We start from the raw sequence: 18,470 nt of genomic DNA on the forward strand, positions 1-18,470 counted from the left end.
GGAGGTTAAAAGAACAATTCATAATTTATCAAAGAAAGAATTATCTTCTCTGTTTTTCTATAGAAGTTCAGATCAGTTTCCTTTTTTCATTTCCAATGTAAGTTTTCTGGCTTTTTAAAAAGTAGTTTTCTCCAATGGAAATAATTTCATGAGCAAATCTTCTTTAACTTTTGTTCATTTTTGGCCTGAAAGGCCAGGCTGGTATTGCCTTTCAGAACTCCTTTGAGTCACTGAAACAGAGACAAAAACAGAAACAAATCAATAAAAACTCCTCTATCTCTCTCATCTATTCTAGGCTCTTCTGTGCATAACTATTTAAAGTAAGGTCATAGAAAATATATTTCTTTCATTATAAAGTATCTCTTGAGTATTTTTATTATTTTCTGTACCTGTACGTGTCAGGGACATTTTGACTGACTCAGTTATTTAGTTAAGTTATTTAGTTAAGGCTTGTTATTTAGGCCATAGCTAGGATGGAAACATTGAACTTGTTAATATCTATTTTAGTTGTTATTGTTTCTATGCTTTTCTCCTAGTTTGTGTTTGAGGCAAAAATAAGACTCTTTTTTTTTCCAGATGGTTTCAAAAGAAATAGAAGCCCTATAAGATGTCTCTGCATATAAATTTTTCATTACTTTTAGATAAAAAGCATACTTGGAATTAATAGTAGTAGATGCAATTTGGATCTTAACTCTTATTTAATATGTCTTATTTCCAAGGAGAATCATTGGGTTGATTGCATTTTTGCAAACATCACAAACCAAAATGTTCAAATGGGAAATAGCAGATAAAGAACTTGGTAATGAATAATAGGTACAAATCGTTTAAACTGTTATGTAAAATTTGATAAGGTGTTTTACATAACTTTAATAAATTGACAAAGTGTCGTGGAGAAAACAGTTCCAGATGGCAAACATATGCAAGGGATCTAGTCAAACAATTTTTTTGGCAAGAATCTTATGACTTTGTAATCAGTTGGGAGCCAATGAAATACAAAGATGAGTCTAGTTAATAATCTACAATTATTGGTTAAAGAAGTATATTAGGGCTAATTTCCCTGCATTCATCTTACCTTTTCTATCAACCCCACAAGCCTTTGGCACAATGAAGTGGGTAACCTTTATTTCCCTTCTCTTTCTCTTCAGCTCTGCTTATTCCAGGGGTGTGTTTCGTAGAGAAGCAGGTAAGAATTCTGTTTTTCCTTTGTACAACTTTTTTTCCCTACAAAAAGTTTTAGTAAGCCCTGAATAATGAATTAAGTTTCCTTTTAGCATTTATATCTAGAATGTGATGTTCTTTTGTTTTTGTGAATGCTTATGTGGTTATTTAATTAATATGGTTCAAGTATCTTAAGTAGAAACAACACGGTGAGAATTACTTAGTGAAAGTAATTTCTTTTCTCTATAAAGAAATGCCAGGCAGAGTGACTTAAACTTCATAGAACAGAGAAGAAGATAGGATTCACCACTATCTCCAAGGCCTACCTAATGGACCTTGCTCTATGTAGAACAGAAAAACTCTTGTATTATTAATAATATAAGTAGGATTTCCATTTGTGTTTACTTTTAGATTTTCTTCTCAGTTGCTGTTCATAGGCCCTATAAGAGCATTAGATCTTACCCACGTTAGAAAATAAATTTATTAATATTTAATGATATTTAAAATAATATTCTTACTGATTGAATAATTCTTCTGTAAATAAAGAATATATACTTCATCATCCTAAGACTTTCTGCAATAATCAGAATCCAATATTTTGAAGTAATGAATGACCTAAGTTCAATGAAGAGAAATGGTAGAATCTAATTCATTGTTTCCTTTAATATTTAAACACATATTGTGTTTTTTTCTCTCTCCTTTCCCCTAGGCAATAGTGAGATTATTGATCGGTTTAAAGAATTGGGAGAGCAACATTTCAAAGGCCTGTAAGTTAAAATATGGAAGAGTCAAATTTAATGTTTCTGATTAGCGTTGGTTAATACACTAAAGGTGTTATATTCTCCTCTCAACAGGGTCCAGATTCCATAGCATTGCTGCCCCATAGAATTTTCAGCACTGATGGAAATATTCTGTAACTGTCTAATATGGTAGCTACTGGTCACACGTGGCTGTTGAGTACTTTAAATATGGCAAGTGTAATGGAGGAATAAAATGTCAAAATTGTATTAAAGTTTAGTTAAATTGCATTTAAGTATGTAAATTTTAATTGATTTAAACTTAAATAGAATTTTAGTTAAATTTAAATAATTTAAAAATATAGTCACATGTGTTTAATGGCCACTGTATTGAACAGTTAAAATCTGGACTTCTCACACTACCCAGAAACTCTGGAACAATGATGGGAAGACTAGTACATGGTTCATTTGGCAGCTCACTTACTCACTTCCCTTTACATACCAAATTGTTCTGGGGTTTCTTGGAAACATTTTAATATTTTTTAATCTAATAAAAATTTAGAAAATAGCCTGTTTTTTAAAGGTTATTACAATCCTACAGCCCAATTAAATGAGGTATGGTTTTTTTTTTCATTTTAAATAACTCAAAGGATTTATGCAAAGCCCAGCATTGACAATTAAATCTATTTGTTATACAGTTTTCTAGTTTGCCCTATGTATGTGTCTCTACTGACATGAACCCATACACTTTAGGACATGGCTGAAATACTATCCTCCCTATGTAGGAAGCCACATGTGCCTGATTAGGTCTCAGATAATACCTCATATGAATAGGCTTTCTGGTTAATTATAAGAAAGATATAGAAACATAGATTATAGACACATAAGTGATTTGCTCTCTAGTACAGCAAGCTCTTTTATGTTAAAGTTTTATTGTGCTACATGTTTCTGTGTTTTTTGTTTTAGGGTTCTTGTTACCCTTTCTGAGTATCTCCAAAAGACCTCATATGATGACCTTGTGAAATTCACAGCTGAAGTGACTGACTTGGCAAAAGCATGTGCTGCTGACGCTTCAGGGGCAGATTGTAACAAACCACTTGTAAGTTCTGATTTTGAGGATTCTTTCTTTTTCTTTATTATGAGTATTTCAAAGGAAAGATTCTTTTAAAACATTATTATTAAGTGACTGAATTTGTAAGCTACACTCAAAAGTTTCATATGGACTGATAAGTCATTCACTGTTTATTCAGGGACACAGATATTGTTGGTATGCCCACAGTTTTAACAAGATTTTTTCATTGAGAACACACATGATTTAATTTAAATCACAGGATTTACTCACTGTGTATTTAAATGGCAATTTGTGATTTGTAACAATCTGTTTTCAAGAAGTTTGGTTTCTTTTCATAGAGGCTAATAGTTATAATGTATCTTTATGTATTTATTAACTTTATTTTATTGGGGTTAGAACACTTGACAGTTCTATCCTCTTAAAAGTTTATGTCTGAAATATTTTATTTGTGATGATTGTTACAGTTTATTCATCTTGCTTAAGTGAAATTTTATGGCATTTGATTAGTTACCCCCCATTCCCTCCTTTTCCTAGCTCTTGGCAGCCATCTTTTTATTCTTTGATTCTGTGAATTTGACTATTTTAGATACCTCATATTAAAGGAATCATCCATCTTTGTCTGTCTGTGGTTGGTTTATTGCACTTAGCACAATGTCATCAAAGATTATCTACATTAGTGCCAATTGTAGAATGTCCTTCTTTTAAAGGATGAATACTATTCCCTTGTATATAGATACAACATTTTCTTTATGCATCCACATTTTCTTTATCCGTTTATTATTATCCGTTGATGGACACTTCAGTTATTCCCATACCTTGACTAAATAATGTAAATAATACCCAACTGAATACAAGAGTCTAATATCTCTTTGAGGTAATAGCATGATTTTTACTTCCAGAAAGCACCAACTGATTTCTATGCTATGGGCGAAATAATAGTTATAGTTATTTATTCATCATTTTAGGGTTATTAATGTCTTTCATAAAATTAAAAAAATGTACTTAAAAATCCTTTTGAAGAACTTGAATATTTGCTATTTCCAAATACATCTTCAAAATAAGAGGCCTGTGTTTCTTTCACCACTCAATCTATATATGCCTCTCTAGGGACAAGGTTCATATTGTCAGTGGACCCTTTCCTCTTCTCGTTTCTCTCTGGACGCATCTCATTGTTTCAGAATAAGTAATTTTACTTCCCCCAATTTTTTAGTTCTACATATGAATTTTTAAAATTGCATTTAAAAAAATAATAAATTCTGTCTAGACCAGTGAATTTTCCATATGGTTATATTTACTTATAACAATGAATGAGGAAAAAAAGGATTTACTCAATGAGTGAAATACTTTGAGAGAAATATTTCTAGAATGAAAAAATTCTATATTTTAATGCAGTAATAATATGTAGTAGATTTATGTTACTCCTCAACTTGTATATGGTATCTATTTAAAAGTTGAGTCTCTCAAAAAGAAGCAGATTAAATGAGAAAGTATCTGAGTATTTCCTCCCTAAGATGAATTCACCTGCTGCACTATAGGCTAGTTCCCTAGTGATGGGTAAGAAGCAAAGAAAGGTAATGTTCCTTAGAGCTATCAACTCTCTTTTTGTCCTTCAGTTTTATTCATCCTAAGTAATATTGTGGCAGTTGATTGTTATGACAATTTCACAGAGGTAGCCAAATCAAGGGGATTTATTTAATGGGGGAAGTAATTTCTTATACAATTTCCTTTTTTGATAGGTTTAGAATTTTGTATTTCATTAAAAATTTTTTCATATTTAAATTTATGTTCTACCTCATACATAAAACATATTCATGGGGTCCCCTGGGATGTTTCAATATATGATATACCATACATATGTGCAATATAGATGATTTCTTCACCAAGCTTTAACAGTATGTTAAATTTTTATGCTGTTTTTTGGTAATAAAGTCCTGCCCAGAAAAAAGAAGAGTGTTCTCTTCCATTTAGGACACTATCTTTGGAGAGAAAACATGCTCAATTGCCACTCTTCGTGATACCTATGGTGCTATGGCTGACTGCTGTGATAAACAAGATGCTGAGAGATTCCATTGCTTCATAAAGCACAAAGAAGAAATGCCTAACCTCCCTCCACTTGACGTAAAACATCCTGATGCTTTGTGCACCTCCTTTGAAGAAAGTGACCAGAAGGCTTTGGGACAGTAAGTAATCTATGTTTCAAAATTTAAAATTAAGGAATAAGTCAATACTCATTATAATAAAGACCACACCACAAACCATTTCCAACATTGACTTGGAAGTTTTGCTCTAAGGATGAGTTTTAAAGGAATAATATTTCATAGCACAAAATTCTACACAACGAAAAATATGATCAAAGTTCTTTGATCTTGAAACAGGATATGATCCATATGAAACATTGAAACATGCATGTTTGATAAGATTCTGAGAAAACATAGTTATTCTCAGAATTGATTTCATTTTAGTCAGCAATATTAGATCACTCCATTTGACCATATATATGTGATTCACACACACAAACTTCACAAATTCAACCTCTCTTTTCAATGATTTAAAGAATGACTAAGACAAGACAATGAGGCAAACATTAAGCTTTAATGGTAAATGACATGTCTTTGGGTTTTTGGAAGCTCTTGGAAGAATGTTGATTGTAATTGTTTTTGTAATGTTATGTGGTATGGAAAAATGATTTCTTGTTATCTTTTTTTTTAATAGTTTTTTATATGAAGCTGCCAGAAGAAATCCTTACCTCGGTGGCGCAGGACTCATTTACTTGGCTGAAAAGTATAAAAGCTATCTGACAGAATGCTGTCAAGCTGCTGATAAAGGAGAATGCCTGACACCAAAGGTACTCCCCCCCAAAGAACCAGTTCATAGTGCAACCTCAGATTTTGAACATCTTGTGGCTAGATTTAGAAAAGCTTAATCGCCTGAGGAAAGTTCCCTACACGTTCCCAACAGCCTTCCTTACTCTTATGTTCCCCCAAGAAGTTTTATTCTCTTTGAAGGCTTCTCCTAGGCTTCCATCCTCCTTCTGAGCTTTACCATTGCTGATCTGATGGAGGGAATCACTGTGCATATAGTTAAATGTCCTGCCCCTCTCTATTCTGAGGATCTCTATAATGAAGTGTTTGTCAAATCCACAGCAAGGGCCCACAGTAGTTGTTTTTTTTTTTTTTCTCCTAAGAGACTTTTTGTTGGAGAGAGAATTCAAAGTCGAGAATATTACTACAACTAGAATCAAGAGCTCATTTATTCCTTTCCTAAGTATTTATTGTGTGTCTCATTCTGTTCTCTGGGGAGTTTGTTGATGTTGTAGAGGAGGAACTTACACGGATTATAAACAAAATTAAGAACTCAGTTAAATAAAATGTACCTGGGAATTAGTGTACACTTTTTTTTCAGAAGCCTTTTCTTTGGCAATGTGTCCATGCTGGTTTTAATTACATAGAGTCCTCTGTTTTTACCAGACTAATTTTTCCTCTTACACGGTAAAATAATTATTTCCCAAAGGGAGTACTTGGGAATGTAGAAGGAATGTGGCATAGTCTCATTTGGGCTTATGAAGTGGTATTTTGTACAGAAGTTTTATTTTCTCTCTATATATTTTTTTTCAATTTGCTTTCTTTCTGTAGATTGAGAATTTGAAGAAGAAAATAAAGTTTTATTCTGCCAAAGATAGACTCAAGTGTAGCATTTTTGAGAAATTCGGTGAAAGAGCTTTCAAAGCATGGTAAATATTTTTTAACACAACTTGTATCTTTATAAAAATGTAAAAATGATAATGGTTCCGTTGACAAAAGCATATATTTATGTGTAATTTCTCCCAATCCATACAGATATATTTTGTTGTCGTTGTTATTTAATAGGTAGAGAGTTAATAGAGTTGAAATTCAGAAAATGAGTAAGAAGTTGACATTGTTTGTCTTATTTTTCTAAGTTGTTAAAGAATTTGGAATATAAAATTATTTTTGTCCTAAAAAGAAGTCATATAAATTCTATTTGTTTATGTAGAATAGGAATCTTACACTAATCATCTATTTCTTTTACAGAGCTCTAGTCAGTATCTTTTATCTAATTTTATTCTTTCCTACAATGACCTGAAGGTGTCTACTCCTCTTGTTATGTCCCAATAATTAAATTCAGTCACCAATTAAGCCACAGTTACTACTTGAAGTTTTCACATAGCTCCAACTCTATTCTCAATCTCATGTTTTTGCCTGGGTCTCTGTTTGTATAGTATTTAGTTGATTCTGTGAACATTCTTCAGTATCTGAACTAAGAAATATATTACCTGCCCTTCCAATCCCTCATCTGTCAGTTAACAATGAATCAATATAATTAATAGGAGTTAAAATTAAAATAGTAGCTATTATGCATGCTCTCTAGAGACTCTCAAATGAATTATCTTTGCCTATCATTCCTACCATCAAAACCATAAAACCCAACAAAATTGATAAACAAAATATCTCTAACTTAAAAAAATACACTTTATGCAGGCAATGACTGGTTCTGAGAAAGAAGTCTTCTTACAGCATTTAGATAGTCCTAAAATGATTTTGGAAAGAATGATGACATTAGCCTTTTATATCCTGTCATAGAATTTAGAGGCTGTGCTGGATCAATTTCTTAGCAAAAGTGTGCTTAATAAAAACTCCCTCATTATGTAGATGTTATGAAATTAATTTTCTTGAAGAACTTTAGTAGTCAGGCAGGAAGGAAAAAATGAATGAAAAAAAGAAATGGAGTTTGTGTGATACTTCCCAGATTATAAAATATTTTCACATGCATTATATAATTTATTCTTCAAAATAGTCCTTCCATTTAGCATGATTTTGTGACACTGAGAAGGCTAAAGTTCAGAGAAAACTTGCCTAGGTTTTTACTGCTAAGAAGATATGAAGTCACATTAGGAAGACAGATCAGGGCTCTATACTTGATTCTCCTCACACTGTTTCCCCTTTCAGCATTCCTCTTTGATTGCTGATTTTATGAATCATCAACTTTCCATCCATCACACACTTATACAATGGATAATTTTAAGAAAATAGGCAAAAAGGTGACCATTTGGTTCAGCTCTAACATTAAAATAACCAATGACTTAAAAAAATAATTCTATGTGTTAGTCTTGAATTCTTTGTTATAAGTGGAGTTTTCATAGGAATTTCACATCAGTTATTGCCTGATTATAATGTATTGATGGGGGGATTTTTTTTAAAGGTTAGTAGCTCGTCTAAGCCGGCAATATACCCACGCTGAATTTACAGAAATTACCAAGATGGCAACAGATATTACAAAAATCAACAAGGAATCCTGTGATGGTGATCTGCTTGAAAATGTACATGACAGGGTAAAGAGCCATTAATTTTCCTTTTGTAGCTCACATGCTTAAGTTGGTAGAATAAATGTGCTTAGAATAACTAGGACAATTGTCAGTTACTAAATCACCTGAAAAAGTTTTTCACCCATTTGTAACCTCTTTAAGTCGTACTCTGAGAATCTAGGCTGAAACTGAATGAGGACAGCTGCAAGTCAGTGCTAAGATATTTTTTGGGGAAAAGTGGGTTTGAAGAAGGGCTATTATCTCAAGAGACCTTTGGAAATGAAGCATTTTCCCCCTCTATGTTGTCTCCTTTCATTAAGTGTTTTCCCAAATATAATCTCTTTCCCCAAATTTGTAGTATTGTCTCCCTTTTTTCAAAGATCAAAAATAATGACCATATATCAGAATCCTGAGCTATCATGACACTTCCTGGAAATTTAAGATATATATACACATACACACACACACACACACACACACACATATAAACAAGACCCATGACTGTGATCTTGACTCATTTGTTAAAATCTTTACTTAGTTATTTGGTTTCAAAATTCCTGCATTTAATTTGAGGGCAAATTTGAAAAAAAAATAGCATGAGATTTCAATTTAAAAACTTAAGTTCCTCAACAGTGGAAATATGAAATTAATAAGTAGCTGAGATTAATTACTTATAATAAACAAATAAATGACAACTGGTTCCTACCTTGTCTTTTGTGATCAAGTGCATATGTTTTAGTAGTTACGAGGCTCCAGGCTCAGAAGCACTGACTGAGGATATGTATTCATTGAAGCCACATTGGTTGTGAATGAACAGCCTTGGAATATAGTGAACCTGTTCTGCAACATCATAATGGTCTGGAGAGAAAGTGTAGCAATGCCAATTTATGTTGAACAATTGTTGACCTCCTCACAGGTAACCCTTTCCAATTACATTTGTGATAATCAAGACACAATCTCCAAGAAAGTGGGGGAATGTTGTGCTAAGCCCCCGTTGGAAAAAAGTCACTGCCTCGCTGAGCTGGAAGATGACAAGCCTACTGACTTACCAGCACTAACAGCTGATTATGCTGAGGATAAAGATGTTTGCAAAAACTATGCTGAGGCAAAAGATATCTTCTTGGGCACGTAAGTTAGATAAGGAATTACCCTTTCATAGTGCTTGATTTAGCAAGATCATGATCTAGGAAGATATGCTAGGGTTTCCTTTGGAGTTACTACAGTTTCCATGTTGCCCAGGATGCTTTTTCAACCCATTGTCTTCCAGTCTTTAAAGGTTAAAACAATTAATTAATTTCAAACATTGCCATTCAGTATATATTCATGGTAAAATCTCAATGTTTGTTAATCCTTAGGATATCTCTGGGAATATCTCTAGAAATATCTGTATGTATACAAATTATGTATATAACATTCATTTGCTTAATTATTATTAAACAGGTATTTTTTAAATATATAAAATATATGTGAACATATATTGCCTATCGATCCATCTGTATGTTGGCATCAAATATGTATAGAAAAAGCATAGAATTTGACAATAGGTGTTTCGTATCTGAATGAAAATACCAAAAGCTCAGTAGTATGATAAGGCAGCTAAATAACAAATGATTATATATGATCAACAAGAATAATGACCAGCTTTACATTTTTTATAGTTGGATTACAGTAATTTTTTCTGCATTAAATAATATTTAATAAAATGATGTGTTGTATAAGATTTCTATCATATGAAGAGGAAAAAAATTAAGAATATATCTCTGTCTAGTGAAATGCTTTTTAGATGTAATCCAAATAAAATTACACATACATAAAAATAACAGGTACAATTCATGACATATTTAAGATGTATCAGGCAATATATGTTTTGCACACATTGTGTCATGTATTTCTCATAACCCAATATATGAGATGAGTATTATTATCATTCCCAATCTACAGAGGAGGAAACTAAGACTCTTTAGTCTTTATAAGTTGCCTAATGTAATAGAGTAAAATAAATGGCAGAACCAGAAATTGAGCACAGGAAGAACCCCAAGTCCTTTACCAATAAACTTCACTACATGGGGTTTAGTCAAATTCAGACCTTGGGAATTTTAGTTACACTTGGAGTTATTTATGTACACATTCTTGCTTGTTGGTATAATTAAATCTATATTTCTCTTATTTAGGTTTTTGTATGAATATTCAAGAAGGCACCCTGAGTATGGTTCCCTTTTGCTGCTGAGAATTGCCAAGGCATATGAAGCCAAACTGGAGAAGTGCTGTGCTGAAGCTGATCCTCCCGCATGCTATGGCAATGTGGTAGGTGTCCTGCAGGAAAAGAAGAATACAGCTCTTTGCTGATTCTAATAATGAGAAAGAAAAACAATACAAGACTGAAAGAGACATAGTATAATTTACATATTTTCTTGAGATGAATTCAATTCTGTGCTCTTAAACATCTTAGGGAAAAATAGCCTTATATAGAATGGTTAATAAATTTTAGAACAGTTTGTCTAGAAAAGAAAGATATGAAGATAATAATCTCTAATTTTACAAAATATTGGCCATCATTTCTGTTTTCCATATTCCTGAGAACCAAATAAAGTCAGGTAAATTTAAATGTCAATTAAAAGAGATTTAACTTATATATAAAGAAGGTTAACCTGACACAAGATTATATCAAGCACTGGAGATAATATCTTAAGGGAGGTGATGAAACTTTATTTCTTTAGAATGTTTTAAAATCTTTTTGAGAAGGTTTAGGAAATGTTTTACAAGATGATAAGTTAGAATACACCTGTTCTGGAGGATTTTAGGGTGCCTACTAGTATATATTAAAGGTTTCCAAACTGTTATAGAATCAGAGAAAGACTTTCTTTCCTCTACCAAGAAGCTGCTGTATGCCAGGCACTGTCCTGCAACTGATGCTGAGGGCAACATTCCTCAGAGAGCTGAGGATCCAACTGGAGAGATGGCCTAACAATAATAATAGTAGTAGTAGTAATAATAATAATAATAATAATAATAATAATACTCAGGACCAACATTTATTGACCTTTTACTATGTACTAGGTGCTATTTTAATTTCATTAGCTTAGTCAATTCCCAGCGTAATTCTGGGTGGTGAGCACTATTTTTACCTCTATTGTGAAGATGAGGATTCTGAATCTCAGAACTGGTAAGTAAAGCTGCATCACGGGAAAATGAGTCAAGTGGCCTGGCTCCAACGCCAGCCACTGAACTCCAGAGACTAAAGATTCTTAACTACATTCACTATACAGTCTTGTCAAATAAGAGAAACAATTTGATGTGATGTGACAGATGTGGCACTGAACATCTACTCATGTGGTTTTGGGAAGAAAGAAGGAAGGGGTAAAAAGTGACCGGTATCTGGTCCTCAGAAGGATACTATAAATGGATTCTTTTATGTTTCAGTTTGAGGAATTTGAGCCTCTTGTGACTGAGCCTCAGAATATAGTCAAGCAAAACTGTGATCTCTATGAGCAACTTGGGGAATATAAATTCCAAAATGCGTAAGTAGTTTTGTTTATTCACTGATTTTTTTTCCTTGACCAATTTGCTATTATTTAATACTTCATATATAGGCTGCCTAGCATATGACTTTTAATAGAAAAGATACACATATATTTCTAAACTCTCTTTATCAAGAAAGTCTGGAGAGTAGAGAAAATATAGTCGATGGGACGCAGAGGCCTCTATTTATGTACAGTTTTAAAAAATGGTCTTTTGAGACTGGGAGTATGTAGTCTGGGAGGGTTAGTGCCAAATGTTGGCTTATCAACTGGAGATGTTCCTTGGAGGTTAAGGGATAGTTTGTGAGTAAATGAAACCTAGCAGCATTTTACAGAGCAGGAAGTAGTAGGCCTTGAATAGCAGTAGTTCAAGAAGTAATATAAAAGCTGAACACAAAAACATGACAAAGATATGGACTTAGATAATATGGGAAATTGCATTCCTATTGGTCTATTGGTGGGAAGAGTGGATGTTCAGAAGATACATTAGACTTTGATTGTCATGACCTTGTTTTCCTGTGGGATTTCCCTCCCTAGAGGAGATAGAGATAAAAATGCATGCTGAAGTAAAGTCCCCATTTATGTATGGAGGAAAAGTCAAGAAAGAAGAAGGGACACATGGTAGGAATTTATTGTGCAGTTTATATACATAGTTAGCACTCTTTTATATACATAGCTCAGGGCTAACAATAGTGAATAATATATAGATTCTTCCATTGAGTAGATTACAGTCATACGTTGACTTTACATGGCGATTGGGATTCTTTATAAGTGATTCTTACATGCTGGATAACATGCCTGGTTCATTGCCTTGTCAATGTCACTTTCAGTTTAATCCTTGCATCATTCCTATTGAGGCAGGGATATTTCCTCCCATTTTTCACCCACATATTTTAAATTTATCATAGTCCTGATTTATATACATTCTCAATAGAATTTAATGAAACAAAGATGCAATAATTATTAATTATATTAATAATGCAATGATTATTAAGTATATTATTGTCACTGGATTATAATAAGGTAGATAAACGTCCTAACATTATTATGTGGTACAGGTGGTATTCAAAGCCATGTTTAATGATTGGTCAGGACAAATCTGACACACTCAGCCATCACCCTGAATATGAAGATATTTGTTGTTGGCCGGTACTGGGGATGAACACAGGAGTTTTACCACTGAGTTACAATCCTACTACTTTAATTTTTTTTTTTTTTTTAGATAGAGTCTTGCTAAGTTGCTTAGGCCCTCACTAAATTACTGAAGTAATCTTCTTGCCTGAGCTTCCTGAGCAGCTGGGATTAGAGGCCTGTACCACTGTGCTTGACATAGACAAACATAATTTGATGAATGGCTATATGGCTATTTAGGACATATTAGTTAATTTTGGATGGATTTTCCTCTGCTTGATCTACTATATTAGAAAAAGACAGTTTCTTGGTTGGCTAAACACACATGGCCCTTTTTTTATTTTTTATTTTTCATACAGACTTCTAATCCGTTACACTCAGAAAGCACCCCAGGTGTCAACTCCAACTCTTGTGGAGGCATCAAGAAACTTAGGAAGAGTGGGCACCAAGTGCTGTAAGCTTTCTGAATCACACAGACTGCCCTGTGTTGAAGACTATGTGAGTCTTTTAAAATATAATAATTTTAATACTGAATTCTCATCTTATGAAATTGACAAAAGTAACTTTTAGAGGCAGGAGTGGACTAACGTGTGTACATGACTAACAGGGGTTTATCTGTGTATGTGCATGGTAGTAGCAGTTAGAACTTGATCACCTATATCCCGACTATAAAACTTAGAATTTAGTTAAAATATGAAAGTTATAACTTGTTTTTTAAAAGGATCCACGAGTTTTCAGTGTTTTGGCATTTCCTAAATTTTTACTTTTAGGTGTCTCTGTTTCATGTACCAGTATAAGACTACTTCTTTCCTATTCTAACACATGTGTCAGGATATATCACCTCCAATTATTTTCATGAATTATTTTCTCAAGTATTAAGAATATTGAGACATCTAGACTTACTTGTAAAAGAGTCATGTTAAAGAGTCCCTTATGCTTAGTTTCAAAGATAGTCATTTGTTGCCTCAGTCAACTTTGGATTTATTGTTACTAGTTTAATATGTCACAACTTTGGGTGCGTGGGAAAAGGAGTGTTCGTGGACAATTTCAATTTTGCCTCTTTTGAATTTCTGCTCTCCTCCCTGTTCTTCAGCTGACTGCAATCCTGAACACAGTGTGTGTGATGCATGAGAAGAATCCAGTGAGTGAGAGAATCACCAAATGCTGCTCTGAGTCCTTTGTGAACAAGCGGGCATGCTTTTCTGCTCTATCAGTTGATGACACATATGTTCCCAAAGAATTCCATGCTGACACATTCACCTTCCATGCAGATATATGCACACTTCCAGAGACTGAGCAACAAATCAAGAAACAAACGTGAGCAGTATTTCATTATCACATGTTTGTAGTCTTGATGAAGAGAATATTGATTGAAAGGAGCAAACTGTCTCATGTACTGATTATACTTCTTAGAGTAATGTACTTAAGTATTGGCCTTTTTAAGTTGATAAATTGTCAAGAATAAAATGAATGGCTTTTTTCCCTTAGGGGGCAAAAACTATATTATTAGACTCTTATCTGCAAACTATTCATAGTGATATTGTGGATGAACACCCCAGTAGAATAAGATCATAGGCCAGGTCCATGAGAAAAGGCTGAACATTTAACTAATGAATTTGTATCCAGAGGCAAATTAGTTGTAGAAATCATAGGGGAATTTATTTCTAGGAATGAATGGTACTTTAAGTTTGTTCTAGAGTGACCCCATAGGTGAGAGAAAAGCCTGTGATGTGACTTTTGAGAATGGCAATTGAACAGTCAACATCTAGAAATGTGAGTTTTGAGGCTTAACTTCTCAATGCTATTACAAAAGCTGACCATAGCATGAACTTTAGTATCAGAAAATTGCTGTCATCTCTGGTGGCCTGTAATCATGATCCATACTTATAAATAATATTTCAAAACTTATTATTCCCACATAACACACTCTGTGTCTTCTGTTGTCTTTTCAGATGTCAATGAAAGGGAAACACCACCTCCCACTTGCTTGAAATCTTAACCCGTATAATCTCCCCATAATTAACTTTGAATAGGGAAAATTTCAAAGATGAACTTTAAAGATTCTTAGAGAAGAAGATTTTTCAATGATGTTTAATGTCTTAAAAATTTAGATGTTATTTTAAAACCTTCAATATCTATAAAAGTCAATGTGGCATAGCTTATAAAATCTGAACCATATCCAAATGCCACAACATACACTTTCTGGAGATCTGCTGAAATTCTAAAACACTGAGTGATTTGCACTGATTATCTTATTTGATTCTCCCACCAGCCCTATGAAGTGGATTTAAAATTAGAGTGGCATGCCTGGCCTCAAGCCCCAAACTGCCTGGCTCCAAGATTTATAATCTTTTGTTTGTTTTGGTACTGAGGATTGAACCAGGGGTGCTTAGCCACTGAGCCACATCCCCAGCTCTATTTTATGTTTTATTTAGAGACATGGTCTCGCTGAATTGGTAAGTGCCTCCCACAAGTTGGTGAGGCTGGCTTTAATTTTGTGATCCTCCTGCCTCAACCTCCTGAGCTGCTGGGATTACAGGTGTGGGTCACAGTGCCCTGCAAGGTTTATAATGTTAAGTGCCAATCTTATATTTTTCATATTTCTTATATTCTTAAGTTTTTCTTGCTGTGTCTTTCATTTTCTGTTCAAATGCAGAGCACTTGCTGAGCTGGTGAAACACAAGCCCACAGCAACAATGGATCAACTGAAAACTGTGATGGGGGATTTCGTAGCTTTTCTAGAAAAGTGCTGCAAGGCTGACGACAAGGAGGCCTGCTTCTCCGAGGAGGTGCTGGAGCTGCTTTCATTTTAATATTTCCAACTTTCATTTTTGTGCATTTGGTCAGGTCAGAGGTTAGGGATTTAGGTTTTGAAAGATGCATGGAGCAAAGATCTTATTCTATGAACAATTGTCTTACAAAATGAGTTTAGTTGTTCTTGGTTTTATCTCCTGCTACACTGTGGCATACTATTAAATTTTCTCTTCTGTTCCAAATTTGTAATTGGTATGAATAGATAGACATATTTATAAGGCCTAAAATGTTTTGGTCAGTAAAGCAAAGCATTAATTTAAACATTTTCCCCCAAATTGCTATCTTCTCATTTGACTGAATTTTATAAGTTAGTTCAGGTGGAAATGGACATTTAAATATCTAAATCATTTAATAGTCACCCCTATACCCTGACAATAGATATATATATATTTTTTTATTTTCTTGGGGAGGGTGATTGTTGGTGAACTTCCCTATAGAGATCCTGGTAGTTTAATGTGAATTAAAGGGGGTGATGCAGGTACAATCACTGTATATCACCTATTTTTTTTGTATAACCTGCTATTTTTTGTATTCTATGCTAATGCTAATATTTTCCCAACATCTGACATTTCTTTGTATTCAGGGCCCCAAATTTGTTGCTGCAACTCAAGCTGCCTTAGCATAAAAAACACCACAATCGCAAGCATCTCAGGTAACTATATGCTTTATGTTATTAAAAAAAGTAATTATAATCATTATTATTAAAAAAGCAAAGATGACTAAACATTTGTTAAGAGCCATATAGACAAACACCAATCAATACTCTTAGCTATTTATATATATTAACTTATATAATTATCAAAATAATGTCTGAGTTGGGTATTCTTGTTATTCCCATTTTGTAGATGAATAAATGGACACATAGATAAAAGGATAGGTTACATAATTTATCTATCTAAGGGACAACCAAGATAGTAAGAGGTGGAGTCAAAATTCCAGAAAGTGTTGAGTTAACCGTTGTCCTCTTCTGACATATGTGACTGTGTACACAGTCATTCTAGTGATGCCTCACCAGCAGAGACTCTAGGTGTTAGAACCATATGAAAGAACATTTTTGCAGATCAAAAATATCAATGAATATCAGTGGATTCACACGGTTCAACCTAAATATAATTCAATGAGGGATGTATTCTGTATGAACTTGTGCTATAGAATGAATAATGTGCTACTAAATTTCCAATATGTCAACATATTAAGTTTAATAGAATTTCTCTTCTTATGACAAAACACCCACTTTAAAACATATATATCTAAGCATAAACATGTTTTACTTTTTTTCTCTGTGTGTAATATTTTGCAGCAGTATTTAAAAAATAGAACAGCACTGAAAAAAAAGTATTGGTAAAACCAGGTTGTTTAACCATATAATAATACCTACTTGTGCATCCAAAGAATAGCAAATTTGTATCTCCCAAAATTTGGTCATTCCCAAATGTGATGTGTTTCAGTCCTAAGTGGAATAAATTTCTTCCTAGGGTTCCAAATTTGAGCAGGTATTTTTTGTTTAGGTATGACTTAGGTAAGAGTAGGTGCTAGATAGCCCTGAGGAGTGGTGATAGAGGCCTCTGACTTGAGTCTGGCGGAACCATTGAAGAAGAGGGGACTTCACAACATGTTGGTGTGTCCTATGCCCTTGTCCAGCAGAAGGGAAACCCAGCTAAGCTTTGGAAGGTTTAAATTGTTTCTGCTGGTGGAAATTGTAGAAAGACAATCGAAGCAATTTAGCATTAGTTGTAGCAGATTGGAAAAATATATGACCTTTTACAAACAGCTCTTCTATTTTTCTCTTTTTGTTTTTCAGCCTGACCAGAGAAGAAGAGAAAGAGACTAAATCTTTATCCATCTGTTTGTCTTTTCTGTTGGTGTAAAATCAACACTCTAAGAAACACAACTTTTTTCAAACGTTTGACCTCTTTGCTCTATGTTGAAATTAATAAAAAATGAAAAGAATCGAATATTGTGGTCCAGGACTGTTATTTTCCAAAAGTGTGTTTCCATCCTGAAAAATTTGTGGATCTGTGAAAGTTTCAATTTTCTGTCTCTCACCCCACTTCAGCAGAGGCCTTCTAGTTCCTTAGAGGCTACTTCATGAAAAGAAATGTTAATTCTCATCCGAGTTATGGGTTATAAACATTCAAAAATAGCCTTTTAACATTATGAAAAAATAACACCTGTGGCAGGGATAGGGCATTTACAGTCTGGCTCCTCCTCACTACTGGGACTCTCTGAGAACTAGTGAGGGACAAAAAAGATGGAGATAACTTTAAAGGTGGCTAATTAAATTTAAAAAGAAAGTCATTCTTGGAGAAATTTGAGACAGTTTAGGATGACAATACATGAAATGTGTAAGAAATTTGGAGAAGCATTATTGGAAGAAGGGGTTGGGTGATCTGGAGGAAGGCATGAATAGGAGTGATTAACTGTACTGAACTGATGAAGTACAAGAGTCTTTACAGTTTCTTGTAAAGAAGTTGAGATGTTATACCCAATACTGGGCCTCTTTTCCCTGTTCCTGGAGGTAATTACTTATACCATACTTTCATCTAGGAGCTTACATACTTAGTCATTTATAATCATATTAGTTGTTTGAATTTTTTTTTATTTTTATAGACTTGGTTTCATACTGTGTGTAAGCAACAATAACCAACACAATTTTAGCACCATTATGAAAACACAAATCACAGGGATGGAAGCAGCCCTCAAAGGGGTCATCAAACCTT

At 33.6% G+C, this 18,470-nt stretch overlaps 1 protein-coding gene across 1 annotated transcript; it reads left to right on the forward strand.

The window, feature by feature from the left end:
• Window positions 1-1,027: 1,027 nt before the first annotated feature.
• Window positions 1,028-17,705, forward strand: LOC124082215 (albumin). The gene is made up of 15 exons (XM_046428678.2): window positions 1,028-1,183; window positions 1,868-1,925; window positions 2,862-2,994; window positions 4,936-5,147; window positions 5,680-5,812; window positions 6,600-6,697; window positions 8,185-8,314; window positions 9,204-9,415; window positions 10,459-10,591; window positions 11,708-11,805; window positions 13,296-13,434; window positions 14,030-14,253; window positions 15,593-15,725; window positions 16,334-16,402; window positions 17,552-17,705. The coding sequence occupies exons 1-14, from the start codon at window positions 1,105-1,107 to the stop codon at window positions 16,373-16,375; spliced, it is 1,824 nt and encodes a 607-aa protein (XP_046284634.1). The 5' UTR covers window positions 1,028-1,104; the 3' UTR covers window positions 16,376-16,402; window positions 17,552-17,705.
• The last annotated feature ends 765 nt before the right edge of the window (window positions 17,706-18,470 follow it).

The sequence above is a fragment of the Marmota monax genome, unplaced genomic scaffold (assembly GCF_021218885.2).
Source record: "Marmota monax isolate L192 unplaced genomic scaffold, Marmota_monax_Labrador192_F-V1.1 WCK01_AAM20220418_F8-fsc00132, whole genome shotgun sequence".
NCBI lineage: Eukaryota > Metazoa > Chordata > Mammalia > Rodentia > Sciuridae > Marmota > Marmota monax.